Raw genomic sequence first — 27,974 nt, forward strand, 5'->3', positions numbered from 1 at the left:
GATCCTATCTGACTTTTTCCTGCCTTCTCGGATAAAGTGCAAGCATTCAGGTGGACTGGTATGAACGTCAAGAAAAGACTTGGGGAGAGGGGCATGAAGTATACCATGCTCTTCCCTGCCAAACTCAGAGTGGAACATGAAGGGCAAGTGCTGTTTTTTCCCGGACTACACCAATGTTTTTCTTGAGTCATTGCCAAGAGTACTGAGAAGACTAGGGAATAATGAACGGGGGCGGGGGTTAAATTCCCTGTGAAGTCGAAACATAGGCTTTTAGCTGATGACCATTATTGCTATCCTTCAAGGTGACGATTGAGGAGTAATATTAAGGTTGGGGTGCTGAGGCAGCCGAGTGCTAGCCCAGCCCGCTTACAGAAGCATGACATTTCACTGTTTGGAGTGGGAAGGGGGTAACTGGCAAGTTGGGGTTTTCGGAAAGGGAGGGATGGTTGGGGTTTGAATGGATGTTATGGGAGGATGGTGGTTCTAAGGATCGTTCTTGCTCACTCCCTGACTTCTCTTTACTATTTGACGTGTTTGTGCAGAAACACTAGATACACATTGGGGACACCAGAGATTAATGTAAATGAGCCACAGGAGTATGGTTAGTATAGTGTAGGACATGGAATATTAGGGGTTTGAACTGCCTATTTAAATCCTGTAAGGTATTATTGTATATGCTACACCATCAGGTTGATACAGCATTTCTTCAGGAAACACTGTTGACACGATTAGGGGGAAACATGATTTGGTGAAGAGGTGGTGTTGTCACTGCTCCTTTCCCTCTTATTCCTCCTACTCTAGGATGTTCTGGATATTGTTACAAAGCTCAGTTGGGTTCTGCCTAACTGAGGTGATTAAAGATCGGGATGGACAGGCATTGCCGGTATTGAGACCTGTACATGGCCAGGCCATTACCTTAATTAACTACGACAGCCCCAATAAGAACTGAGTGGAAACACTGGAGTGGATAACTCAGCAGCTGCATAAGAATTTGGCGGGAGTGATTATATGGGCAGGAGATTTCATCGCGGTGCTAGAACCCGACTGTGACAAGACTGGGGGTGGTTCATAGACCACTTGCAAATTGCGCCTGGGGGTTAAATGATATTTGGAGAACCAGACACAAGGCTAAAGGAAGCAACACATTTCACTCCACGGTCCACCAACTGGCATATCGATTGGATGACTTTTTGATTTTAGACACGGTTGTGGGTTGGGTCACCGAGGCAAGAATAGCGGCGCATACTTTTTCAGATCATGCGCCAGTGGTATGGACTCTGTAGATGACGGGGCAGAGGGCGGGAGACCACCCTTGGTGTTTAAAAGTGAGGAGCCGTCTGATGAGGTGTTTCGAACTGGGATAACATATGCCACTGATAAATCTTTTCAGGAGAACTTGGGCTCTGTTGATTCCTACGCAGTGAGGTGGTCCGGGGGGAGTGCATCTCGAATGAATCTGGGCTACTAAAGCAAATTCAGAGAGCTAGCAAATAGTGAGGGACAGCTGCGACATATGCAAGCAGATGCAGCATCTATGAATGTGCCCGCCAGACAGAAGGAGGGACTGGATACGTTTAGAGGAATGTCGGAGAGAGGTGTAACGTTTCTGCTGGGGAAGACTGCGTCTTGGTAGGTTACTTGTGAGAGCTGCGAGGACGGACACATCAAAAGGCACACGTCTTATCTGAATGAATGAACTAGGGGAGCTGAAGCATACAGATGGAGATATTGTGCAAGAATTCTGTACATTTTACAGTCTCCTATACTCCTTGCAAACTCTGGTTTCACAACCAGAGATGAACAAGTTACTTTCTTACCTGGTAACGTTCTTTCGATGGGATGGTCCGACGACGTATTCCATATCTATGACATGTAATCACCACAGCTGTGCTGCTTCGGAAATTTTTTATTCGGCGTCTGCGTCCTGCGTCGATGACGTCGATGCGCCGTCGTCGAGGACCTCCTCTGACGTCATCCGATGTGATAAGTAGGACGCACGACACCCGTAGCCTCAGTTGTAGTTTTTTCCCCCAGAACGTGTGACATTAGTCAACTGCCAGTCAGACACAAAGCCTTGCGGAACGTAAGCTGCAATCGCAAAAGAAATTCTGCAGCGGGGAAGGCAGGGCGGGAGCGATATGGAATACGTCGGACCATCCCATCGAAAGAACGTTACCAGGTAAGAAAGTAACTTGTTCTTCGAGGGGATTGGGTCCTCCGACGTATTCCATATCTATGACAGACTCCCAAAGCAGTACCAGAGCAAGGAGGAGGGAAAGAATTTAGAATCAAAATTTAGAATAGCCAATCAAATAGCAGAGCAAAGGACCGCCTTGCCAAAGGCCAGATCCTGTCCTCGGTTGGAATCGAGGGAATAGTGACGTACAAATGTATGTACTGAAGCCCAGGTGGCTGCATCACAGATGTTGCGAATAGGAACACCCCTCTGCAGGGCAGTAGATGCAGCCATACCACTGGTAGAATGGGCCCGCAAGCCAGCCGGTGGGTCCTTACCCGCCAAGCGGTAACACTCCGAGATGGCTAAAATAATCCAGCGAGACAAAGTCTGTTTCGTCACAGCTTGCCCCAAACGCTTTCCAGCGTAACCAATAAAGAGTTGATCATCCACTCTGACCCGGGACATGCGTGAAACATAAAAGCTTAAAGCTCTCCTAGGATCAAGCCTATGGAGCCTCTCCTCTTCCTTACCAGGATGCGGAGGAGGATAGAATGCCGGAAGAACAACCTTCTGGGCCAAATGAAATTCCGTCACTACCTTCGGAAGAAAAGAAGGACGAACTCTAAGGAGAACCCTGTCCTTGTGAAATACAGTGAAGGGTGGCTTAACTGAAAGTGCCTGTAACTCACTCACTCTGCGAGCGGAAGTAACCGCAACTAAAAACACAGTTTTCAGAGTTAACAGCCTCAAAGGGCAAGAATGTAAAGGCTCAAACGGAGCACCCATAAGAAACTGAAGAACAAGGTTTAAATCCCAACCGGGCACCAGGAAAGGTGACGGAGGGAACACATTAGTGAGCCCTTTCAGAAACTGTGAAATTAAAGGGATTTTAAAGTAAGAACACTCTTCAGACGAGCGCTTAAAGATGGACAGCGCCGCCAGGTAACCTTTAATGGTACCCACTTGCAAGCCCCTGTGGGCCAAAGAAAGTAAAAAGGACAGAACCATGGGGATGTCACATGCAAAAGGATCCACATTCTGAACTCTGCACCAGTCGCAGAACTTACGCCAACGGCAACGGTACAGAGACTTTGTTGCTGGCCTTCGGGCCGAAAGCAACACCTCCATCACGTCTTCAGGGAGGTCCCAATCCTTATACCTCAACCTTTCAGAAGCCAAGCGTGAAGGTTGAGGGATCTGACCTCTGGATGGAGAACCTGAACCCCCTCCCGTGAGAGCAGATCGTCTCGGTAGGGAAGACGACGTGGAGGGCAGATGGACAAGTCGAGAAGGTCCGGGTACCACGTCCTCCGAGCCCACGCCGGAGCAATGAGGATCATCCGGGAACCGAACTTCCGTAACCTCTGCAGCACTTGCGGGATGACGGGGACTGGAGGAAACGCGTACAGCAGCGGGAATGACCACTCCACCACAAACGCGTCTCCAAAGGCTCCTTTTGGAGGAAATTCCCGCAAGCAAAACCTTTCGCACTTCCGGTTGACACTGGAGGCGAAGAGATCCACTTGAGGGGTCCCCCAAAGGGCGAAGATCTCCAGGAGAATCTCCTGAGCCAACTCCCACTCGTGAGAGATCGCGCTCTGCCTGCTCAGAGCGTCCGCCGTCACGTTTTCGCCTCCGGCCAGATGAACTGCCGAGATCGAAAGTTCCTGCTGGATGGCCCAGAACTCGAGCTGCATCGCCTCCCTGCACAGAGGAAGTGACCCTGCCCCCCCCCCTTTTTGTTGAGGTAGTGCATGGCCACTGTGTTGTCCGTCAGGATCAGGACACTCTTTCCTCGCACAGTTGGCAGAAAAGCCTTCAGGGCTAACCTGACGGCCCTCAGCTCCAACAGATTGATATGGAGTCTGGACTCCGACTGAGACAAACGACCGCTGACTCTCAGCCCGTTGGCATGAGCTCCCCATCCCGTGAGGGATGCATCAGTCACGATCGTCACCTCCGGCCAGGGAAGCCAAAATGGAGCCCCCTTCATCAAGTTGCCTTCGACGGCCCACCACAGACGGTCCCGGGCGACCGAGGGCGGCACCTGAACCGGGTCCAACATCCTGCCGGAGGACTGCGACCATTGCGTCTTGAGTGCCCACTGCAAAGATCTCATCCGCAGGCGAGCCTATGGCACCAGAAGAATGCAGGATGTCATGAGGCCGAGCAACCTCAAGAACTCGAACGCTAGGAGCGTCTGGGCATGCTGAAACTTGTGCACCATCTGCTGAATGTGAAGAGCCCTCACCTGGGGAGGAAAACACTGCCCCAGGGAAGTGTCGAGCACTGCTCCGATGTACTGGAGCCGCTGTGTTGGCGTCAAATGGGACTTCTTTAAATTGAGGGAGAAGCCCAGCCTGTGAAGGGAGTGGCAGGTGACGGACAGATGATCCAGGACTTGCTCGGGAGAGCTCCCCCTGATCAACCAATCGTCCAGGTAGGGGTAGACGTGAATCCCCCCTTGCCTGAGAAGCGCTGCCACCACCACCATGAGCTTGGTGAAAACCCTCGGGGCGCAGGTCAATCCGAACGGCAGGACCCGAAACTGAAAGTGCGAGTCGCCAACCGCAGACCTCAGGTACTTCTTGTGCTTGGGATGGATCGGCACATGGAAGTAAGCATCCTTGAGGTCGAGTGACACCAACCAGTCCTGAAGCTGAAGGGCCTGAAGGACTTGAGAGAGAGTAACCATCTTGAACTTGTCCTTCCTGAGGAGTTTGTTCAAACCGCGCAAGTCCATGATGGGTCTCAATCCCCCGTCTTTCTTCGAAATCAAAAAATAAGGGGAATACCATCCCTTGTTCCTCTCCGCTACAGGCACCAGTTCTATGGTGCCTTTCTCCAGCAGGGCTTGAATTTCCTGCGCAAGGAGCAGATCCGGACTCTGCAAAGAGAGGTTCCCCGGTGGATTGTCGCGAGGCCTGTGCCGAAAGGGAAGACAGTAGCCGTGGGTTATAATCTCCAGAACCCACACATCTGAAGTAATGGCTTGCCACTCTACAAGATGCTGCGCCAGCCTTCCCCCAACCGGCGAACCATGGGACATGGCCTCATGACTGAGTGGGAGCGGCTGCAGCGTTACCTGAGGGCAAAGAGGCAACTGCCCGAGCGGCCTTGGCACCACGGGTACCCTGTCGTCCACCTCTGGTACCCCTTCGTTGGCCTCTTTGACTGCCAGCTCCTCTCTTTTTACTGAAGGACGAGTAATAGCGAAAGGAACCACCCCTCCACTGCTGTCCCCTAGGACGAAAAAGCGGAGGTTGGCGAACTGCAGCGCCCAACGACTTCGCTGCAGCTTTTGAGGTCTGCAACCTCTCAAGGCTCTCGTCAGCCTTGCTGCCAAAAATGTGTTCACCGTCAAAGGACATGTTGAGGAGCCGGGACTGCACATCAGGAGCAAACCCCGACTTCCGCAACCACGCAAACCTGCGTATCACGGTGCTCGCCGCCATGGACCTACTGATGCATTCAGCTAAGTCCAAACCCGACTGAACGGACTCACACATGGCATTCTTACCATCCTGGACCATAGCAAGGAAACCATCCCGTTCGTCCCCTTCGGGAATATGTTCAGCTGCTAACGCAACACAGTTCCACAGAGTGTGTGTGAAACGAGACAAGGCACAAATGGAGTTGGCCGCCTGAAGCGCCATACCACCAGAAGAAAACACTTTCTTCGCCCAGCCATCAAAACGTTTGTCGTCCCTATCAGGAGGGATGGCAGGGTACGACGCCTGCTTTGCCAGGGCCGTGGCCGCCTGCACCACCAAACTCTCCGGAGTGGGGTGCCTGGTCTAGTAGCAGGGGTCGCTACTGGCTGGACGGTATTTTCGCGACAAGGATCTGCCCACCGCCGGGAGACTCTCCGGAGCAGTCCAAGCCACCACCACCCTTCTCTGTAAAGCCATATGGAACGGCACTACCGGGTCAGTTGGGGGACCAACATCAAGGATTTCCGTTAGATCATCCTGTACAAACTCCCCTGGGGGAGCAGACCATCCCAAGTACTCAGAAACCCTAGCCATAAGGCGCCGGTACGAGGAATCGGCATGAGAGCCAGGCTCAGGCCTACAAAACTCCACCTCCGGAGAGGTGTCCAGTCCACTGGCATCATGCAGTGACTGCCTCAAATCGTCAAACTGACTATGGCCCGAGACAATTTCATCTGGAACCTGACTAGGAACCTGGCCATCAGAATCCTCATCCGCCTCTGAAATGTATTCCAGGTGGCGAAAAGAAGGCACCCGAGAGTGCTTGCTCTTAACCACAGCCTTCCTAGGGGGTTCCCCCGTGCCACGGGGTACCTCCGACACGAAAGGCGTCGATGGCGTCGAGCGAATCGGCGCCGGCGTCGAGAGAACAGGCATCGGCGTCGAGGAAATCGGCGTCGACGTCAGATGCAGCGCCGCCAGCATCGGCGGCGTCGACACAGCCCTCGAAGCCGGAGCCCCCAGCGTGTCCTTCGACGACCTGAGCGTCGACGGCTTTGACGACTTCCTCGGAGCCGGAGCCTCGAGAAAGCCTGTCGACGCCCTCGACGCCTCAGACGTCGATGTCTTCCTCGAAGACCTCACAAGTGCACACGGTCTTGAACGCGTCGAGGACCGGGACCTGGAACGGGTACGTCGAGAACGAGTCTCCTTATCCGAACGGGACCTCTCCCGTGACTCGTGCCGACCACTCTTGCGAGCGGTGTCTCTCGACCTCTCACGACCGACCCCACTCGGGGGCGCGGACGGCTTAGTACCCTGCGACTCAAGAATCGCCAGCATTTTCTTCCCGAAGGAAGCCCATTCCTCCGGCGTCGCACGGCAGGTGGGGTAAGCGACGTGCCGGGCAGAGTCCTCCGAAGAGGACCTGGAAGACGACCGGTGTCGGCGCTTCCGAGAATGCCTCGAAGAGGCTGAGGAGTGGCGAGACCGACTCCTAGAAGGAGATCCACGAGACTTCCGACGATGACGCGGAGAGTCATCCCTCGAATCATCCGTCGAAAGCCCCGCAGACTTCGACTTCCGGGGCTTGGACACCTGACCTACCGACAACAACTTCTTACGTTCGCGTAAGGCTTTGGACGTGAGCGACTGACAGTCGATACAGTCATCCGTGTCGTGGGCCTCCCCGAGGCACCAGAGGCAGGCGTTGTGCGAGTCCGTCACCGACATCTTGGACCCACACTCCCCGCACTTCTTGAAACCGGGACGCGGGGTCGAAGACGAAGTAGAAGACATCTTCACACGAAGGATTTTCACAAAAACGAACAGGTTCGACGAACCGAGAAGAACAGAACTCCAAAGAGTCGAGGCGTTAACCGAGATTCACGAAGCAACACGTTCGCGGAAAAAACGGAACTGAGGCTATGGGCGTCGTGCGTCCTACTTATCACATTGGATGACGTCGGAGGAGGTCCTCGACGATGGCGCTTCGACGTCAGACACGCAGGACGCAGACGCCGAAAAAAGTTTCCGAAGCAGCACAGCTGTGGTGATTACATGTCATAGATATGGAATACGTCGGAGGACCCAATCCCCTCGAAATAGTCATTTAGATCAGGTAGCACTTTATTGGTGCACAGATCAGGAGAGGGAATGATTGGGTCGCCCCATAACGGTACAGGAAATCCAGGTGGAAATTAAGGCACTATCGTCGGGGAAGGCTCCGGGGCCCGATGGCTTGTTGGTCGAACTCTATAAGCATTTCACGTTAAACTTGCCTCTGCATCTTTTGGAGGTGTACGAGCAGCCTCAAAGGCATTGCCAATTACCGGAGTCTATCAGAGAGGCAGTGGTCGCTGTATTGTTGAAGCCCGGGAAAGCGGCTGATGAATGCTCCTCCTACCACCCTATCTCACTTATCAACTTGGATAATAACCTTTTAGCTAAATTGTTGGCAACGTGACCAACGCCTTTAATGCATATATGTGTGAAGTCAGATCAAACAGGATTCATCCCGGGGTGCTCCATCTCTTATGGGCTGCGGCGGATGCTTAGCCTAATGTGGGTGGTTCAGCAGGAAGACTCAATTGTGATGCCACTATTAGATGCCGAAAAAGCATTTGATTCAGTTGAATGGCCCTTTCTTTTCACGGTATTGGGACGGATGTGGGGTGGGGGGATGATTCATCTCCATGATCTCACAGCTCTACACTTTACCCACTGTGAAATTTAGAGAAAATGTCCAGCTAACCTCAAACATACTGCTGGAGAGAGGCACACGACAGGGGTGTCCTGTGTCTTCCTTTACCTTTTTTGGCTTTGCCGATTGAACGCTTGTTCGAATTACTTAAGAGACTGGCATGTCACGATGGATACAGCTATAAAGACAAAAGTGGTTTCCCTTTATGTGGATGATATGGTAATTTATGTCAAGGATCTGCAGAATAATGGTGGATGTGCTACACTTCAGAGACTTTTCTGGTTTGAAAATTAATGTTACAAAATCAATACTCTTCCTGCTCATTGATGGTTCTGAACGATTCAATGATTGCGAAGGGTTTCAGTGGCATGCGGCCTATACCTGGCATTTAGGGATGGTTATTACAGGGTCCTCGGAAGAGCTGTATAAGTGCAATTATGATAAAGTGTTAGAACATTCTCAGATTGTGGTGGGCAGATGGCTGGGGCTGCCTCTCAAGCACTATGAGAGGCTCTCACTTGTTAAAATGGTCTTGTTGCCCCAGTTCCGCTATGTCCTACTCAGTGTGCCCCTGGTGTTGCCAAGGTCGTATTTTTGTTAAGTGCAGTCTTTATTTGGACAGGCAAGCAAGAACGTGCGTCTTGGAAGAAATTGACTGCGCCATTAGACAAGGAGGGTATTAGCACTTCATGACTGCGAGACATACACTGAAGCATCCCAAGCAGGATACTTAGCATATTGGTTTGGGGAACATACAGATAGAAGACATGTGGAAGTGGAAAGGGCTCTTTCAGCACCGTTTCTATTGCGTGCACTTGTATCAACGGCCCCAAGTAGAACACCCAAAGTAGAGAACCTGGTGGAGATGACCTGTAGATCGTGGGTTGGCATTTAGAGGAAAGGGAACGGAGAGATTGTTTATTCCCAAAAACCGCTGTCCGAAGCTTACCATTGACCAGCAAGATGGGATTCGTATGGTGCATGAAATGACTGGGCATATCTTGATTCCAGGACCTCTTTCCAGAGGGACAGTTTCTTATTGTAGAGGAGGTATGGCGCAATGGGGCATCCAGATCAATGGATCCCTTTCTATATTTTAGACTGAGAATCCCTGAAAGGTCTATTCCCTACCTTTCCTAAGGAGCTGGGGGTGGCCCCTATGCTGACAGGATGTTAGAAGGGGTGGATAATAGTAAAACTGCATCTAATCTTTACAGCAAAATACAGGACACCAGAGTGGGATGGGCAGAATCCTCTCAGAGGAAATGGGAGACCTCTTTAGGGGGCTCTGTATCCGAGGAGGTATGGCGAGATTGTTGCGCACAAAATGACAAAGATAGCCCTTAACAGTCCATTTAAGTTGAATAATTTCAAGTACCTGCATCATTTTTATTATACACCTGCTATGTTCCATAGATTATTGCCAGGCCTCTCAGATGAATGCGCTCTATGTGCTGCCACACCGGAAGATTTCATACATGTAGCGCGGAGCGGTCCTCCAGTGTTGCAATTTTGGGAAAAAGTATTTGAGATAATGAGCGACATTATGGTGGAACCATTACCGTACATTGCCCTGCTAGGTAATACCAGACAGATTCAAGGCAGAGTGAGACAATTGGCCGGCTGTGATTACGTTTAGCTAAGAGAAGAGTGGCGAGGGTGTGGAGTAGACCTTGTGGTCCTAAGGTGGGACGATGGAAAGAGGACATTCTCTATTGCAATGAAATCGAACAGGAATACGGAAGAGTGGTACACCTCAGTGCCAGGCCCAAGGGCATATGGGATCCTTATAAACATTACCTTGTTGCTCAAGCCCAAAAGTCTGTGCTGGACTATGGAGAGGAGATATCCTGAATATTAATGTAGAATGATTGGGGTGATTCACCTTAAAACTGTTATTGTGGGTGGGTGCTTGTGTATGGGGGAGATATGCGTTTATGATGAAGAGGAGCTAGAGCATGACAATGTGAGGATGGATAAAAATGTGCAACTATGGTGAAGAGAAGTAAATCCATAAAGAAACAAGAGGGGAAAGGGGGTGGGAGGTGGGAGGTCGGTTCATTGAACAACTGTTCTTAGTTTTGTGTATTCGTTTTTTATGGAAATCAATAAAAAGAGTTTCAGAGAAAGAATGGATTTGCATCTCATTCCCCAACCAGCAACCCCCATCTGTAACCTTTTGTAGCCCCTATGTGTCCTCTCAAATGCTGAGTGACAAAGCCTTTTCATTGTATCCATATTATTGTACACAATTACTATACTCCCTTGTTGAAATGTCCTGCCTTGCTCTACAAATAGGTTTGCGCTATATATAAGCTAGTACATACCTAAAAATACCTTATTGGTCCAACAAGGAAGCATAAAGATTGTAGAATACACAAGCATCTGTTCAACTGCTTACATAGGGCAAAGGGCCAGTAGTGGGTCTATTGATTGATCGATTCATATTTATTAAGCGCAAGTACACCCATAGGCACCTTGGCGCTATAAGAACATATTTAGAGTTTCTACAGATCGACATGCCAAATGATTCGCCATAACCCGCAACTCATGTGGCAGTGAGTTCAAGAGCTTGGCGGCTGCTACTGAAAAAGCGCGGCCGCCAACACTGGCAAGCCGAACCCTAGTAAAGGTGAGAACAACATTATCCTGGGAGCGGAGCACACAGCAGGGAACATATGGTCGGAATTTCTGTTACAGATACTCAGCCCCCAGGCCATAGAACGCCTCGTGTACTATGCACAGAGATTTAAACTGGACACGTTTCGCAATAGGAAGCCAGTGAAGCTTGCGGAGAACAGGTGAGATGTGAGAGAAACAGGAGTGGGAAACCACTTGCGCTGCTGAGTTTTGTAGAACCTGGAGTCGCTGCAAAAAGTACTTTGGCTGAGCCAAGTACAACTCGTTGCAATAGGCTATTCCACTCAAAATAAGAGGCGACCACAGGAGCATGAAGATGAGGGGATAAACGGAAGAACTTTCTGCAAAATCGTAAGTTTAATAATGCCCAGACTGGCAGACACCTGTGTGTCGAGAGAAAGTGAAGCGCATAGTTACTAACACCAAGATCCCTCACCACGAGAACAGGAAGTGGAAGTGTGCCAAGAGAGGCAGGTCAGAAATCAGACATCCAGAGCAAAAACGCAGAAGGATGACCCACCACCAAGACCTCTGCCTTGTCCCGATTCAGCCCAAGACAGTCATCACTCATTCACCCTCCCCCACTGCTCCCAGGCACCCCCGCAGCTGAGATGCAGCCTTCTGTCGATGAAGGTCAATCCAAACAATTATCTGTGTATTATCAGCATATGAGTAGCACCAGAGGCTGCGGGAGTGAATGAGTTTTACCAAGGGCTGACTATACACATTAAACAGTGTAGGGAACAGGGCAGAGCCCCGAGCAACCCCACAAGAAAGAGGGGGGATAGCTCAGGGGCAACAAGTTTGTCTTGGAAGCAAGACAACGCAGTGGAACACAGGTTCGAATCCCGATCCTGCGCTAAGAAACCAATCTCTGGTATTAAGTGCATTATAAAAAAACACGATTATGATAATAAGGTAGAGGAGTAGAACAAAAAGAAAACTGAGAAAGAGATTGAATACGCTCAGTTAAGAAAGATTCAAACCATGCCAGTACCTCGCCGGACAGTCCTGCTCCCCTCAACCACAAAACCAGGATGGAGTGGTCTATGGTGTCAAATGCACTTGACAGATCTAAAAGTATCAGTGCACCCACCCACCCTGATCGGAGAGCTAGGCAAGATCATCAACCACAGAGACCAAAACACTATGTGCCCCGGCCAGAGTGAAAACTGGACTGGAAAGGATCAAAGAACCCAGATTCTTCACGAAAGGAGCCAAGTAATGGTGAAATAAGGGACTAGCAGTTTCATACAAAAGGGAAGCAAAGAAATAGGCCCAAAATTAGAAGGAACAGCAGAGTCAAGTGTGGGCTTTTTAAAAAGAGGAATCACCAAAGCGTACTTTGAGTGAGAGGGGATGATGCCAGAACTAAAAGAGTGATTAACTGCCTGCACAACCCATGGGGCAATCTGAGAAATAATGTTCTTCATGGGTATAGGGTCAAGGGGGTGGGGGGGCAGACTTCATCTTTAAAGTAGCCCCCACTATATCATCAAGGGCAAAGATGGGAAAAGTTGCACACACTTGCATAGGTCCATCAGACACAACGAGAGAAGGCTTACTCCCAGATCTGAGGCCAGTCACCCAATGATAGTTGGGAGAAGTGCTTGTCATTAAGTGGTCACAAGGCTGTAGTGGTAGACCATTTCAATTGGTCAGCCTTGCTTAGAACTAGCAAGGACAAAAACATCTAAGGTGAAGAGGGGGCTATGGTGGGTGGGTGAGATACATTTAAAGCAAGGAGGGAGGAAGGAGGGGGCGGGGTGGGAGGAGGTTGGTGGAAACCTGGGGAGTCCAGCAGTAAGGAAGAGTGGTTAGAGGGGAGCTCGGGGGAGGAGAGGGAATGTCCCCAGTCTAGGAAATAACAGAGGGTGGAGGCAGGGGAGAGACTGTAGGGCCGAGGAGAAGGGACCTCCCTAGAAAGAGGGAATGTAGGGGGCAGAGGGAGGTAGAAAGACAGAAGGAAGGATTTGATACAGAGGACCAGCAGTTCCATGTGCGTGTCAGCCACCACGGGTTGACCAATATGTAGCAACTCACAGGAAAAAGCAGGTGGCGAGCAATTGGATAGGGTGAGAGAGAAGTTGAGGGATAGGGGTGGAGGTTGAGCAAAAGACTTGTCCATTTGTGGACAAAAAATATAGAAAGACATAAAACTGAAAGGGCCCCATGTGCTCTTAGAATCTAAAGTACTACATCAACGTTGTAAAGACCATCCCAATAGAAGGTTATTTGCAGCCTCAACTCTGTCCTCTGGATACTTTTAGATCTGGACAACTCTCTAAATTCCCCGAAATCCACTAAAGAACCCATCAGGAGGATCCATTACATTGGCTCCCTTCTGGACTTTGCTCAAGTGCAGGCATTTACGCTCGACCCATGGAGATTTATGGCAACCAAGGAATCTGATCATTTTCCTGTAACCACCCCATAATCGGTTCTTAATGCCATTATCCAGCATGGTTGTACCTCAAATAAGTGATAAAGGATGCAGAAAATGAGCCAAACAGAAACAGATTACGATAAAGGCTTCGTCGTACATAAACCACTAAAATACTCACAGAAAGCTTAATTTTCTGCGCAGGGCTTTGCACTTTTAAATAACTTTCCAGTTGGCTTGAGGGTCGAGAGTAAGTTTACCAGTTCACTCAACATTTGTGACAAAAGGACTACTGCTCGGTAGTATTACAGGGATGAGTACTACACTACTAGTAAACAAGAAGTGATCGCAATCAAAGTGAAAGAGGTATACCTTTCAGGCCGTTCATATGGACCACGGGCACGGGGCCTCTTCACAGTACCTTAATTCTTCGTCCTGATTGCTAGATGTCATGGAGCCGGTTGTCTATGTGCTTCCATGCTGTTGAGTTCAAGTCAGCAGTCGAGGCTGGTCGAACTGGCGCTTCTGCTGCGAAATGATAGCTTCCAGCGGGTCGGTGGTTCAATTTGCTCAAAAAGGTGTTCTGTCGGGTGGAGATGGTGCTTGAAATGTGGCTTCCACAGTGGAGATAGTCTTGGCGGCGATCATTTTCACTGATGAAAGACAGCGTTGAGACAACTCAAAGAAGCAGGTAAGCATCCTGAAGTTAGTAGAGTGCCAGAAACAGCACAGCAGGCCCTGTGTTAGCTAGTCAAAGTGGCTCCAAGAGGTCTCAAGGCGGTGACATAGGATTCCAGCTGTTCTTGGACTTCTGGGTTGCTGGACTCCCAATCCATAAGTTCCAGGACAAGAAGAATCCTGTACTGCACTCCCACTCCAGGTTGTTATCCAGTACCTACAGTCCTGGTTTCAGCGAGTGCTTGGTCCAGCAGCCATTACCCTCCCCCGACCACCACTGTTCCCTTGGGATAGTTAGGGGACAGAACTCACTTCAGCCTTCAGTCTTCACCTTTTTGGTATTGGAATTTGAAAGAGCCAGTATTTCCAACAGCAGTTCAGAGAATAGTGCTTTAAATAGTACTCACTTTTCCCAATATAGCCTCCGCTCAGGTGGCCAGGGAAAGGTGGAACCTACCGGAAACTGAAACTGTTGGGTGGATATGTGAGGGACGACTACGTGGTCAGAGGAGACTTGGGGAGTGGAGGTGAAACACCCTTGGGTGAGACACTGTATCCCCCCCCCCAATTTCCAATTCACAATGAGTCTGCCATTCCCCAGGCCTTTATAGGTTATTGCCAGTCTTTTCACCATGTGACACACACACCCCCCAATTCGATACTGGGACCAGGAAGAGATGAACCTGAACAATACATTCCTTCTATATTGACAAACAAACTTGCATACACCAGTTTGGTACTGGCACAAGGAGGAGGCCAGCAAGAGTAATATGGAACTCTCACGCTGGCAGTGAGTGGTCTAGTCCTTTTTGGACAAATCAGCCTGGCGGGAGGTTTAAAAGCAGGAAGAACAGTGAAAATTGAGTCGGCTGTGGAAGCAATGCTGAGGACTCTCTGTTGGAGCACAGACCTCTCCGGCAAAGCAGCGTGGCACATGGAGGGCTCGAGAACCTCTGGTCGATGCAGAGTGTATGCAGCAGGAAGTGAGACTGAAAGAAGCTGGTGGCCTACGGCTGACTGGGGAAAGGACCAGGCGAAGCTTCCAATTGAGGCCCGAGCTGCAGCAGAAGCATCGGGGGCCAGAGTGAAGCCATGGAAAACCGCTGAGGAGACCGAACGAGGTGCTGAACGAGAGCGCCCATGGCGGTAGGAAGCCTCGTTGGAGCGCCGTAAGCACAGGCCAGCGAGTCAGCTTAGAAGGGGGGCGCCGGGGCAGCAGGTCAGTAGATCAGACCTGTGGAAAATGTAATGAGAGCCAATTCCAAATGAAAGAAAGCATTTTGAATATAAATCTGAACTGAAGCAAGTAGTGATGAATACTGATTTGAAAGGCAAAGCACTTTTGAATATCGACCTGAATTGAAACAAGTAATGTTGAATACCTATCTGAACGAAAGCAGTTTTGTGGAAGCACAAGATATAAAGTAACTGTAATTTGAGAGACAAGCATTAGCAAGAGCCAAATTAACATATTAAACTTCACCAAGTGAACAGTGGCATAATAATGAATGGCAAAGCATCATGAGGACGTGAAGTGAAAGTAAACCAAGCACCACCGTAGCGCTGAGACAGTGGCTACGTGCCCACAGAGGAAGAGAGGCAAATAAGGTATGTCGGTGTGTGACCTATAATGGGTGGACCATGTGGTCGAGTACACCTACCTATGGAAAAGCCACTTAGGATTCTTGCAAAGAAGCTTGCAATTGGAATTAAATAAAGTGTTGTATGAACTGAAACGGAAGAGATACAAGCTTGTGAAATTGGTGAAAGGTAACCAAAGCAGTAGAGCTGAGACGTATCCCCAGGTGTTTTGAAGAAAGTGAATCACAAGTGTGGGGAAGGGGCCTCATGTGCATTGTCAACTATGCTGAACATTGGAAAAGGGAGTAGTTGATCAACCAAGAGCTGGAAGAAGCTTTGAACTTTTACATATTCTTTTGACCCAGACATCCCTGCACATTGTATACAAATGTATGCAAGGGTAAGTATAGGTTTTGGATACAGACAGACTTTTACTTTGGACTTCCTGACAAAGACTATCCTTAGTTTTATTTAGGTTGGGAAATCGCACCTTAGCGATTAGATCGTCAACCAACCCTTCTTTGTTAAATACAAGTTTATACCCAAAACATTACTTCAGTTGTCTGTGTCTACCTCATGGAACCATCACAAGATGCATCAAATGATGAGTGGGTGCCCCCTCCTTTTACAACACATAATGCCAGCAGGGTATTGCTCCAAAGCGAGTCTGCTGTTAAGGGGTCCAATTCCAGTTATTGTAACAAATGGCCTTTTTCACCTGACATCACACCCAGTAAACAGAAGGGCAGCAAAAGGAAGATAGCCCCAACAGAAACCAAGATGGTGGGACTCCCTCAGCCCACCTCTCCCTTCTGGCCACTCTACCTCCAACCCCTTCCAATGCCTGCCGACTCCAAGGGGACTCCAGTGGCCAGCACCATGGTGCGAGTGGTGCCTTTGAGGCACTGGTTCCTAGTAGACCTCTAGAGGGAAGGCGTTACCACTACTGCAGGAGAATCAAAATAGGTACAGCACCCTGGCCCTTGTTCCACATGGCTGTGGTGGAAACAGTCAAATCAGACACTAATACATATCAGTCCGGTCATAACTGGGACTTTCTCACAGAGCTGACAGTGTCATACCAAACTGCTATAGCTTTATAATTGTGTAACTTAGCAGGCACCATGCCAACTCTGGCATGACTTATAGACCAACTAGATTACATACTTATTATAATTTAGGTCAGGTGGTAGATCGTTGAAAAGCCTCCTCTGCCTGCAAGAACTTTGTCAGGAATACACATGTGACCTTTGAGCCGGTTTATGAGGATGTCCAGAGACTGGGTACAGCAATGGAACACGTGTGCACTGTAATTTTGGCATGAAACATTTATGAAAGGGGAGTTTAATCAGCAGACCCCCCCTTTCAGAAATAGACTTACCTGTATTATTTTAGTATGAGGAATGAAAAAAAACAAGCTATTCCACGCTCACCACCCAGCATTTCGTCACAAGTACATTATCTACAAATATATTTTGTACATGCCTAAACTCAAATTGTACTGAAGACTACATCAGTTAATCTGTGCCCACTTTCCCTTCTGCTTTTCTACCAGCTACTGGCTGAACAGCCAGTCGATCACTCAGCCAGAAACCCACAAAAATAGTGCTTTCTTGCTAAGCCAGGTATCCGTTGGAAGTACACCAGAAATAGTCTTTGAAAAACACAAACAAAGTACTCAGCAGACAGTCTGCTCACCTGCTGTATCCCAGAGATACTGCAACATCCATAGCTTTCAAGCTCCGCACTCCTGCCAGGCAAGAGAACACAACACTCTCGGATTTGGCAGGTATTGTGCGATTGTACTTCTCTTTAAAATCCTGGGGTGCCATTTGGAGAGCTGCCCCTACATCACCAACTGAAAAGAAAAAGTACAATTGTAATCAAAACTTGCATCAAATGTTTAAATGTTTTTCCATTTATCTTAAATGTCTTGTCCGCTTCAATGCAAGGTGGCATTTCACATCATGAAGCATGACTGAAAGAATGATACTTGCATCCCTTCTTTGTGTGGAGTATGGTGCTACTTTACAGGGATTGAGGCACTATGGCTCAGCTTACCTTATCTGTCAACAATGACAGTGCCTCCAATTGTTGCATGCATATAATATGTTGTAGTCAATGACGCATCCAATAATGACTCTCAGACAATATCTTCTATGTAGGGCTGTTTAATGGTTGCAGCAAACATCAGTCATCTAAACAGGCTAATATTTAACAATAGTTCCAGCCACCAGTCATCCATCTCTTCCCTTATCAGGTCTCTCTCTCTCTCTCTCTCAACAGCTCCCATGGAACACTCATCCAGTCAGCACATGGAAATTCCATGTCATCATCGGACTTCTTATTATTGTGAATCTGGTGAGGTCATCACTCCCTCTCTGGGGAAACTCTCCTCCCCTATAGCCAGGGAAGCGCAGCCGCTTCCTGATCCCGACTCTGGGGGTGGCTGGCTGAGGTAGGAGCATATGGGGGGCAAGACAACCATCATGGAAAGAAAGTAGACTGACGGCAGGAACATTGTTTCCCCCTTTCCACTCAGAGTGCAAAACCAACCTCTTTAATTCCCAAACCTGTATGGCCTATTATGATATAGATGCAGTCCATCCACTTTGCACTGACATTAGTGCTTTTTCACTATATCTTCTGTAAAAGGACTGGAAGAGGAAGAGCACTACAGAATGCTGAAGGTGAAGAACCAGAGACACGCTCTAGTGGTTGGATGGATTTGACAGGTGTCGGAACATTTAAAACCCTGGCACTGCAAGGAAGAAGGACCACTATACCGAACATGGTTCAGGAAGCGAGGGACACGCTAGCTGTAGCTGGGAGCAGAAGAGTTCCAACCGGCGGCATCACGAGAAGCTCAGAGGTCGAAGGTACGCCGTATGGCGATCGCAGCAGGAAACTCTGTGGAGAGGAGGCCATAATAGAGCGGGTACTGGAGAGCGGACAGGACAGCCGCAGAAGGAGGAAGTGCCTTGCTGTAGAAAGCAAAGTGCACAGAGAACACTGAAGCTGCCAGAAGAGACCGCTGAGCCCAGAGAGAGGAATTGGGACACTTTGCAGCATATACTGAATGCTAAAGAAAGACAGTGAGGCTTACAGGGTGCTGGGACGCCGAGTGCATTACTGAATGAAACAAATGAAAAGGGGTCAAAGATAAAGTATCTGAAAGAGGTAGGCTGTTACCTGTGGAGGAAGTCCTGGCAGGAGAGTAAACCAGGAAACTTGTTGCAAGTCTGGGACCTGCACCCAATCATAAAGTGAACACTCTGAAAGCCCCGGCAGGAGGGTATACTAGGCAACGGGATTGCAAGTCTGGGACCCACACCCAATTGTGAATAAAAAAACTCAAGAAGAGGAAAGGGAACCTCTTAGGTGTGTGAAATCCAGGGGAAGGGAAACATACCCCCTGGACTGGAAAGTTGAATACATTATGAAAGTCAAGGAGGGGAAGCAAACCACTTGACTGTGAAATCCAGGCGAGCCATACTTACGGATTGGAAAACTGCATGTTTTAAAGGAGAGATCTGTGATTTTGAACTGTAAAGAGCCTGAGAAACTCAGGGGAAAGGGACGCCCGAGGATTGTGGAAACTGATTATTTTTTTCTTTTTGCACCTTTTGGATCTTTGTGTTGAAACTTTGGAAAAAGCTACAGATGGCCGGTTGGAAGACTATGTCCCTTCTACACTTTATTTTGAGTTTAACATGTACGGGTCAGGTTAGGATTTTGGACAGAGAACTCTTTACTTTTGGACATTCTGAGACTGACATTGTTTAGTTTTGTTGAGGCATGGAAACCTCTTGTAGCGATAAGGCGAGATAGGTCTTTGTCCAACCCTCTCTTTTATAAGTCTATAGCAACCATCACAATGCCCTGTGTCCGAAACTTACTCCTGGTTCATTAGATTACTCAGGCACAGAAGTGTAGGATACAACACATCCTTCCCCTTTATACCATTTATAGAAACAGGATAACTCAATAATGCCACAGTACTACACATACTTTACCTAATAAGGAGTCCTAGACCCTGGTGGAAATGTAATCCTAGATGTTGAGACACCAATCCTTCCTGCCTCAGAGCAAGGGAAATTGGTGTACGGGGAACTGGACATATGGTTTCATGCAAATTCTGCAGTTAGCCACACAAAAGAAATCTTCGCTACCTGGACCCTGCTGCTCCCTGCAATTATTTGCCCAGAAATGTAGGCCTATGTTGGTAAACATCCTTTATCTCTTCTTTCACACTCAGTGCGCTGTACAGCCTGGCAATCATTACTTTCCATCTGCCAACTGTGTTCCCCTTCACTGTCACAGTGCATTATGGATGGGTGTGCATTGTGTGCTACCCCTTCTTGCTGTGCTCGTGGCACATACGCCTGGGATGCATCTCTGTGCTCCCAATCAGTGTGCATTATTATGTACAGGTGTGCCAGCCTTCCATACCATGCTCCCATCCTCGGTGCTATAAAATATTGTATTTAATGGTGCACGCAGTGATGATTCTCAGACCGTATCATCAATGTAGGGCTGTTTATTGGTTGCAGTAAACATCAGTGGTCATCTAAACCGGTATAATATGCAACAGTAGTGTCAGCCACTGGTCAGCCATCTCATCCCTTGTCAGGTCTCCCTCTCAACTGCTCCCATGGAACACTCATCCAGTCAGCACATGAAAGTTCCATGATGTCATCAGCCCGCTACTCAGGCAGGGAAGTATAGGAAACAAAATACTACAAGTGTGCACCAAACACTACATTGATGGCATGAAGTGAGTGTGATGTGTGATGAATCCTGCCGAGTCCTCACAAAGACCCTACCTAAAGTCTCCTCCGAGATGGCTAGGGAAAGGCAGACGCATCCCGACCCTAGGGGTGGTATTAGCCGGGAGGAGAAGGAGCCCAGGGGAGCAGGAGGAAACTGTTGGAGGAGACGCAGTAGGGCTCCGGTGGCAGGCACCAGAGAGCCACGGTAGCAAAGAGCTCCTTTTTCAATTTACGCGGGTCATGGGAAACCAAGAAGCAGTGGTTGCTGGGCCGCAAAGGAAAGCAGAAGCAGAGGACCTGGAGGCAGTGACGTGAACGGATGCGCACGCCAGACCCGGTGAGTTCTCCTAGTGATTGTGACACAGGAGCGCTCCGTAACTGCCCACTTGCCAGTTCTAAGGTGTCTTAAGCACAACAATCCTATAAGCAGAGTATAATGGAAATGAAATTGGTTTTTGAACACCAAACCAATATAAAGTAGACCAATCATTCTTTATTAAACCACGCTGACTGTAAAAGGAGCAAGTGGCAAAATAAGAACTGCACCATCAGGACATAATGGTGCGATTGTATGCATTTGGGTCAGATTAAAGGCCAGCAACCCAAGTTGAAGAACAAACATTGCCAAAATCAAGTGAGGGCCATCAAGTATCCCAGTGTTTGTAAACCATACTACCCATATACAAAGAAGGTCATAAGAGTAACTGGCTTAACTACACATTGCAAAAGCCAAAGAAGTGTAAGAGTGGGAGAGAATCATTTTCAGCAGTTGGTTAATGTAGAAGAGGGAAAACAGGAGTGCCAGGAACTCTGCCCTTCTGATAAGAGGTATTCAGGAGGAGTGGAGCAAAACCTACATTTCATGTGGCAATCACCAGAGTGTAATAAACAGCACCAATGTGTTCCTTGTTTTCTCAGAAGAAATAAGGAACCCTGATGTTGTGAAGCAAGATTGCTAACTTGTTGGAAGCTAACCTTTACCACAGAATTACTTGTATTTGGTCGTTTATTCTGGTCTGGCAGGAGAGTTCACCAGGTCAGAAAACTTTGTAGTCATTTATTATTTTCTGGCAGGAGAGTACACCAAAGCAGAGGCCTTTGTAGTAGCAGGTCTCGCGGGGGAGTGGACCAGGTGAAGTCATTGAAGTACTGTGGGGTGGTTTAATATTTTGAAGAAATAACAGAACCAATGAGATATTTTTTGAACTGTACATATCATTCTGACAAATTAATATTACTGAAGCAAGTATTGTGTGAACTGCTGCAGAATCATCTACAATTGTTAAAACAAGTGTTTTGTGAACTGTTGCAGTTATCCTAAAAAAGACAGTTGTATTGATCATAATCTACTAAGGAAGTATTCTTGGTTTGTGAGAAGTTACTTTGAGCTCTTTGTTAGGCGTGGGAAGAGGAAAAACCTTGTTGAAGTGTTGATTGACTTTAGCCTGAAACAAACAGAACTGTACTGGAACCTTGGTTGCCAAGTTGGAACCAAAGGAACTGAATTTGAACTTTGTTACAAGACAGGATTGCCTCATCCGTTTGTAACGGTTGAATACACATCTGCTAGAATCTGGGGCAAGGGGAATTCATCCAGATTATAAGGAAACACAGTTCTTAGATTGTGCATCTAACTGGTATGTTGGTTATATTTGATTTCCCATACATCACTGTGTTGAGTTGAAGTATGTAAAAGTGTGAGGGACAGAAACCTTTTGATTAGAGTGTTTCCTTTAGTTTATTCTAGGTAAGGAAATCCCTCCGGGGAGGGATTACGAGGCATTTTAGCCAACCTTTTAAGTTAATAAAAGGGCATCTTTTGAAAGATCTTCACCAAGTTTCCCACCTCACATTTCTGACCCCTCACATATGGTTCTTAATTATATTTTTCAACTGTGCACGTCTGTGGCCATTCAAAGCCTCCACTTTGAATTTAATTATACATTTCTGTTTGCTAAGAGTATTAACCAATTACAAAATATCTAACATCTGTAGTGGCTTCTGTTGGGATTAGAATATTGGTATTTTAGGGGCGTGGGCGCTACATATATTAAATCATCTTAGTTCACTGTTTCAGGAGTTGTTCTGTCATCCTTATTTCTGTGTCCGTCAGCTCCCCTCCCACGCACCAATGAAGCCAATATTCCCTCAGAGGCTTTGATCTCACTTTTGGGGAAACAGTCCATCTTTTGGGAGGCATTCAAACACAGTTAGGGAAGTCCTGCCCTCAGCATTCTATTCTTGAGAGCAGGATATTGAGGCTCGTTGCCCCAGCTACTTAAATGGGCTGCAGAGAGGACACTTGATGGGAGACCCCTTTTCAGTGGTTTTGGTACAATCAGTACTTAACCAATTGTTCAGGAGGCAGCAAATGTCACATCTAACTTCACTGCCAACTGACACTTGCTGGCTCATACAAAGTCATTACCAAGAGCAACTAGCCCCTCCCACGCACTACCAACCGGTAACTTAGGGTAGACCGGTGCTCACTGCAGTTCTCTCTCAGGGCTGGGACAAATGCAGCTAAGTGAAGGCTGGACACTTAACATTTTAGGAGCCAGAGGCCTCCTTACCCTAATTTTTATTGCACACAATGTGTTTGACTGTGCAAGTGACAGACAACCTGGTAACGGCCTACATATAAATTATGTTGGTTACATACTGTAACCAACATACTATACTGTACTCTTGAAGCATCTCCAGCGACCATGATGCATTTCCTCTCTTTATCTGGAGGACAGAAAAGCAAGTCTGACAGCAGCAGTTCAAACTGCTGCTATAATAGAAAATGAATCATGACAGGGTGAGCAAATACCCTTTATGGCTTACACATCCCCCTGAGCTCAGTCGTAACAGGAGCAGGGTAATGTTTTTTTCTGTGCATTTAAATGTGCACCTCGTTTTAGAATTTGGGATGCACACTTAAATGTGCCGAAATAACCCCTTATTTGCACAAATGAACAAAGGGGTGAAAAAGGGCATCCAGGAAGCACATATTTAGATGCCCTTTGTGCATAGGGCATATCACAATCTTTTTTTAGTGTAAGTGATGAGATGCATCACTGCATCTCATCACTTGCACCAAATAAAACGTTGAGAATCTGTCACACTATGCTGTTTTTTAAACTTTCTAAAAAAAGGTGTACAGGGAGAGGTACAATGAGTGGAACCAAAGAAACTGACGGAAGAGGGGTTTTGCAATTAAATTTCCCATCCGGTCCAAAGTGATGAACACGATGGAATGTATTTCTGATCCTTCAATTAATATCAAGTGAATAAGTTGGACAAGTCTTGAAGATGGTGCAACTAATAGAACACTGAACATGTACCAGACACCTCCATATTTTGACTGGGAGTATTCACAATCTGTAGTAGTCCAACATGCAGCACACAGAACAACGGTACCATGAGTTGGTCGCTTCCATGCCAGGCCCTCTCAGGACACTCGGTACATGAATCCTCCTAAAGCATCTCCGCCAGAAATTAAAGCCTTTCATGATGGTCATCCATCGTAGCTCCTAGGACACTGGGACTATGCATAAGATACCTATAACCTTTTTTTCCAGCCTCCAGCAGGTGTATGGCATATATTCATATCTGCCACGCTCTTCTGTACACAGTACACGCTATGAGAAGGGGGTCCCGGGGGGGGGAACGCAAAGCCTTTGCCCCCGGGAAGTTTTTGGCGCTGCACACGGCCAGCGAGTGGCCGTGGGGGCAGAGCGCCTCTCCGGGGTATTTAAGGGGCCGGCGAAGGTTCGGGAGGCAGGTGACGGTTGGACTTGGTGATTGTCAAGCCCTGTTGCCTGCTCCCGAGCCTTCCCAGAGTCTGCTGGGCCTAGTGGGTCGAGGTAGTGCAGGTGAGGTAGGGTATTTGTGTGGGATTTAGGAAGTGGATGGCGGTCTTATAGTATTAAAAAAAAAAAAAAAAAAAAAAAAAAAAACACAATTCTGTCGGCGACTCTCGCCTAGCCGGGGGTAGCGTAAATAAGTTACTCCCCCCCTCCTTATTTGGGCTGCCGTTGGTGTTGCCGTGCTTGGCAGGGCGGTGGGGTTGTGGGGTCGGTTGGCCTTCCCGGCCTTCGGTTGTCTGGGGACCCGGTGTGGGAGCGGGGATTTTCTTAGCCGGGCCCATCTGTTGCGTTACCTCCGGCGCTCGGGAGTAGGGGAGAGCAGGCCTGGGCGGGCGGTGTTAGCAGGAGGTTGCCGTACGGGATCTGGGAACATCTCCTTGGCCCTCTTCCCACAGCGCCGGCCCTCTTTGCTCGGGTCCTCCTGGTTTGCGGGGGTAGCGGCGGGGGGCGAAGCGGCTCTTGTTTGGTGTCCCGGTGCGGTGACAGCCTCCTGTCAGAGGGGGCAGGGCAGGCACCTTAAAGGGGCCGCTCTTATTTTCTGGTGAGGCTGGTGGTGAGGTGCAGCTCGTGTGCCACCAGGGGGCAGGGCGGGCTGTCCTAAGTGAATTTTTTCGTCTGTTGGTCCGGGTTTATGAATAAAAAAAAATAAAAAAAAATAAGAAAAAGGGGGAAATAGTGGGATTGTCATTAGCAGTGGTGGGGTCTCCTGGGGGGTGCATTTATCAAAGGAAGTAGGCGTTTTAGGAGTGGGGGGTTCTCTTTGGGAGAGGGGTATGTTTAGGTGGGGGGGCGAAAATAAAAAAACATTTTTAAAAAAAGGACAATTGTTAGTTTGGGGTTATTTAACCCCTTTTGGGTTATTAGTGTTATAGCGCAATTTCTTCGGGTTCCCTCTGCTAGGGGTAGTTGGTTCCACGGGTAGGTATCGGCTCGGGGGAGTATTTAGCTAGTGAGCGTCAAAGGGCACAGTTTGGTGCGCTATCAGTTTGGTGGGGCACGATGGTGGGCCAAGGAGTTAGCAAGAAGGGGCTGGTTGATGCTAGGGCTCTGAGGGAGGCCCTGGAAATCATCAGCAGGGCATCTAAGGCCCAGCTGGAAGGGGCGGTGAGGGAAGTCACGGGTGAGGGGGCGAGAAGGGGAGGTAGACCGCAGCGTAGAGCTGCAGCTGATGGGGCTCTCGCGGCAGTGGTGGCTTGCACCCCCGCGGCGGGTAGAGGGGAGGTGTGGGAATCCAGGGGCAGGAAGATGAGGAGGGAAGTAGACAAGAGGGCGTCCGGGGGAGAAATGATTTGGGGTGGGCAGCCATTTAGTGAGGGAGTGAATGATAGCCCTAGGGAAGCTGTGAGTGCTCAAAAGGAGGTGGCTCAAGCGAACCATGGCGGGGCCATTGATGGGGCGCAGAAGGGGGTGGCAGGGCAGAGGGGAAGCGGGGGTGAATACCTGCAGAAGAGTGCGGGTGGGCGAAGGAGGGAGAGGTCCCCATCAATTGAGGGGGATAGGGTGGGGCGCGGAACGGCCCTCCGGGGAGGAGGAGTGAAGGCGGAGGGCGCTGCGCAGCCCCCGCGGGTCTTGTGGAGGTAGAGGGTTTGAGAACGGCCCCTCCTCAGTCAGCGCACAGAGAGCCTAGAGGGTGCAGCACGGCCCCTAACAACGTGGACTCCAGGGTGGAGGTCGGAACGCCTCCCCCGAGAGAAGAGGACGAGGCAGGGGTTTCCGCTGCCCCGCCGAGAAGACGTCAAAGGAGTGGCGGGGCGGACGCCCCGGGCTCGCAGGAGGATGATCAACTCGACTGGGGCACGAGCTCGCAGCCACAATGGTATTTGAGGGGTAATGAGGGTGGTTTGGAGGATTATGTGGGGCAGTGGGGAGAGGAAGGTTATAGGGAGGTGGGGGAAAGGGGGCAGGAGAGAAGATATTGGGGGTGGGATCTGGAAAGGCAGGTGCAGGGGGGTCGGGGGGGTAGGAGGGCGGGGGAACTGTTGGCTGGGTGAGTCTGCTGACATATTTTGTCCCTGCAGTAGGAGCCCTCTAAGAAAAGAGATGAGGAGCATTGGTGTGGGAAAGGGAAATGGTCTTCTGCATGGCAGAGAGGGGTCACAAGAAGGGGGACGGGAAATGAAGGGTCTGGACTGCAAGGGGTAAGGAAGGAAGTTGGTGTACAGGCCATTGGAGCCTTGGGGGTTGAGAAGAGCATTTGCTCAGTGGAGATTCAAACGGACAAGGTGGTGGAGTCATTGGGGCTCGAGGTGCAAGGGGGAAAAGAAAGGAGGTTGAAATGAAAGGCAAGGAGAAAAAACTGCCATACATGGGGATAACAAAACCGTTGGGGGCGCACTTGATGGCAGCGACCAGGGAGAAGATTCAGGCGGGGGAATTTGTAGACGTTTTAAAATTGCTCCATAGGGAAGTGAGAGCTAAGGAGGGGGTCTAAAGAAGAGGAGAGGGAACTGGCTGCGCGCCCAAGGATACCGGTGACTATTGAGAATTGGACGTCGGCATTTATCATTTAGTGTTTATTGTGAAAAATTCCCTGAGCGTTGTGTGGCCCTACTTAAATATATGGACGTCATTAGGAAGGCTTTCACGAGTTTTGGGGGCTTTGCCTGGGTAAGGTATGATGAGGAATTCAGAGCGAGAATGGCAGAGGACAGTCAGGCGGTCTGGGGGGAGATAGATATGGATCTTTGGCTGCAATGGATGGCCCCAACAAGGCCTGCCCCGACATTGCACAGCAAGTGGGCTGCCGGTGCCTTTCCGGCCCTTTCTTGGTCGCCCCGCCCATGAAGGGGCGGGGGGAGGAGGCAGAGGGCAGTCCTCAGCGGCATGTTGGGCTTTTAATAAGGACGACTGCACAAGGACCCTGTGTAGGTTCAGGCATGAGTGTAGCAAGTGTGGAGGAAAACACCCTCTTACGCAGTGTTTCCAACAGGGAGACAGGGGGAGGGGGAGAGGTTCAGGCAGAGGGGTTGTGGGGAAAAGCTTCTACACCAATTAAAGTGGGGGTGCTGCAGAAATGGTTGCAATTTTATCCAGACAGGGAAGGGGGCGAAGATTTTAAGTGAAGGGTTTAGTCAAGGTTTCAGATTGGGGTACCAGGGCCCAAGGGTGCGCCGGTGGGCTGAAAATCTGAAGTCAGCCAAAGAAAATGTTGAATGGTAAGGAATAAATTGAACAAAGAAATAGTGGCGGGAAGGATTGTAGGGCCATTTGATGACCTTCCGGGTGACTTAGTTATATCCCCACTGGGGGTGGTGCCCAAGAAAGCTCCGGGGGAGTTTCGATTAATACACCATTTGTCATGGCCGCAGGGCATGTCAGTCAATGATTTCATTGCCCCGGAAGAATGTGGGGTTGTATATGCAAGTGTTGACCAGGCAGTGGAGCTGATAAGGAAAGAAGGGCGGGGGGCCTTCATGGCCAAGTGTGACATCAAAGCGGCTTTCAGGTTATTGCCGGTGCACCCGGAGGATTTTTGGTTGTTAGGCTTGCAGTTTGAGGACCGCATATGCATAGACAAAGCTTTGCCAATGGGGTGCGCAATTTCCTGCGCGCTGTTTGAACGATTCAGCTCCTTCTTACAGTGGGTTTTTTCATTTAACTCGGGGTGGGGGGGAGTGTGCTGCACTATCTGGACGATTTTTTGTTCATTAGCGGGGCAGATAGAGAAGGAGAGTGCAAAAGAATGCTAAAGTTGTTTCAGGAGCTAATGGAGGAGTTGGGTGTGCCGTTAGCGGAAGACAAAACTGAAGGGC

General features: G+C 49.0%; 1 protein-coding gene across 1 annotated transcript in view; it reads right to left on the reverse strand.

Annotated features, from left to right (window-relative positions):
• The window catches only part of LOC138453491 (thiosulfate sulfurtransferase/rhodanese-like domain-containing protein 3), a 135,144-nt gene that overhangs the window by 29,154 nt on the left and 78,016 nt on the right, over positions 1 to 27,974 (reverse strand). The window contains exon 3 of the mRNA XM_069606396.1: positions 17,295 to 17,454. Coding sequence (XP_069462497.1) covers positions 17,295 to 17,454 — 160 coding nt within the window. The remainder of the gene's footprint in view (positions 1 to 17,294; positions 17,455 to 27,974) is intronic.

Source organism: Ambystoma mexicanum, chromosome 4p (assembly GCF_040938575.1).
Source record: "Ambystoma mexicanum isolate Mex_15411 chromosome 4p, UKY_AmexF1_1, whole genome shotgun sequence".
NCBI lineage: Eukaryota > Metazoa > Chordata > Amphibia > Caudata > Ambystomatidae > Ambystoma > Ambystoma mexicanum.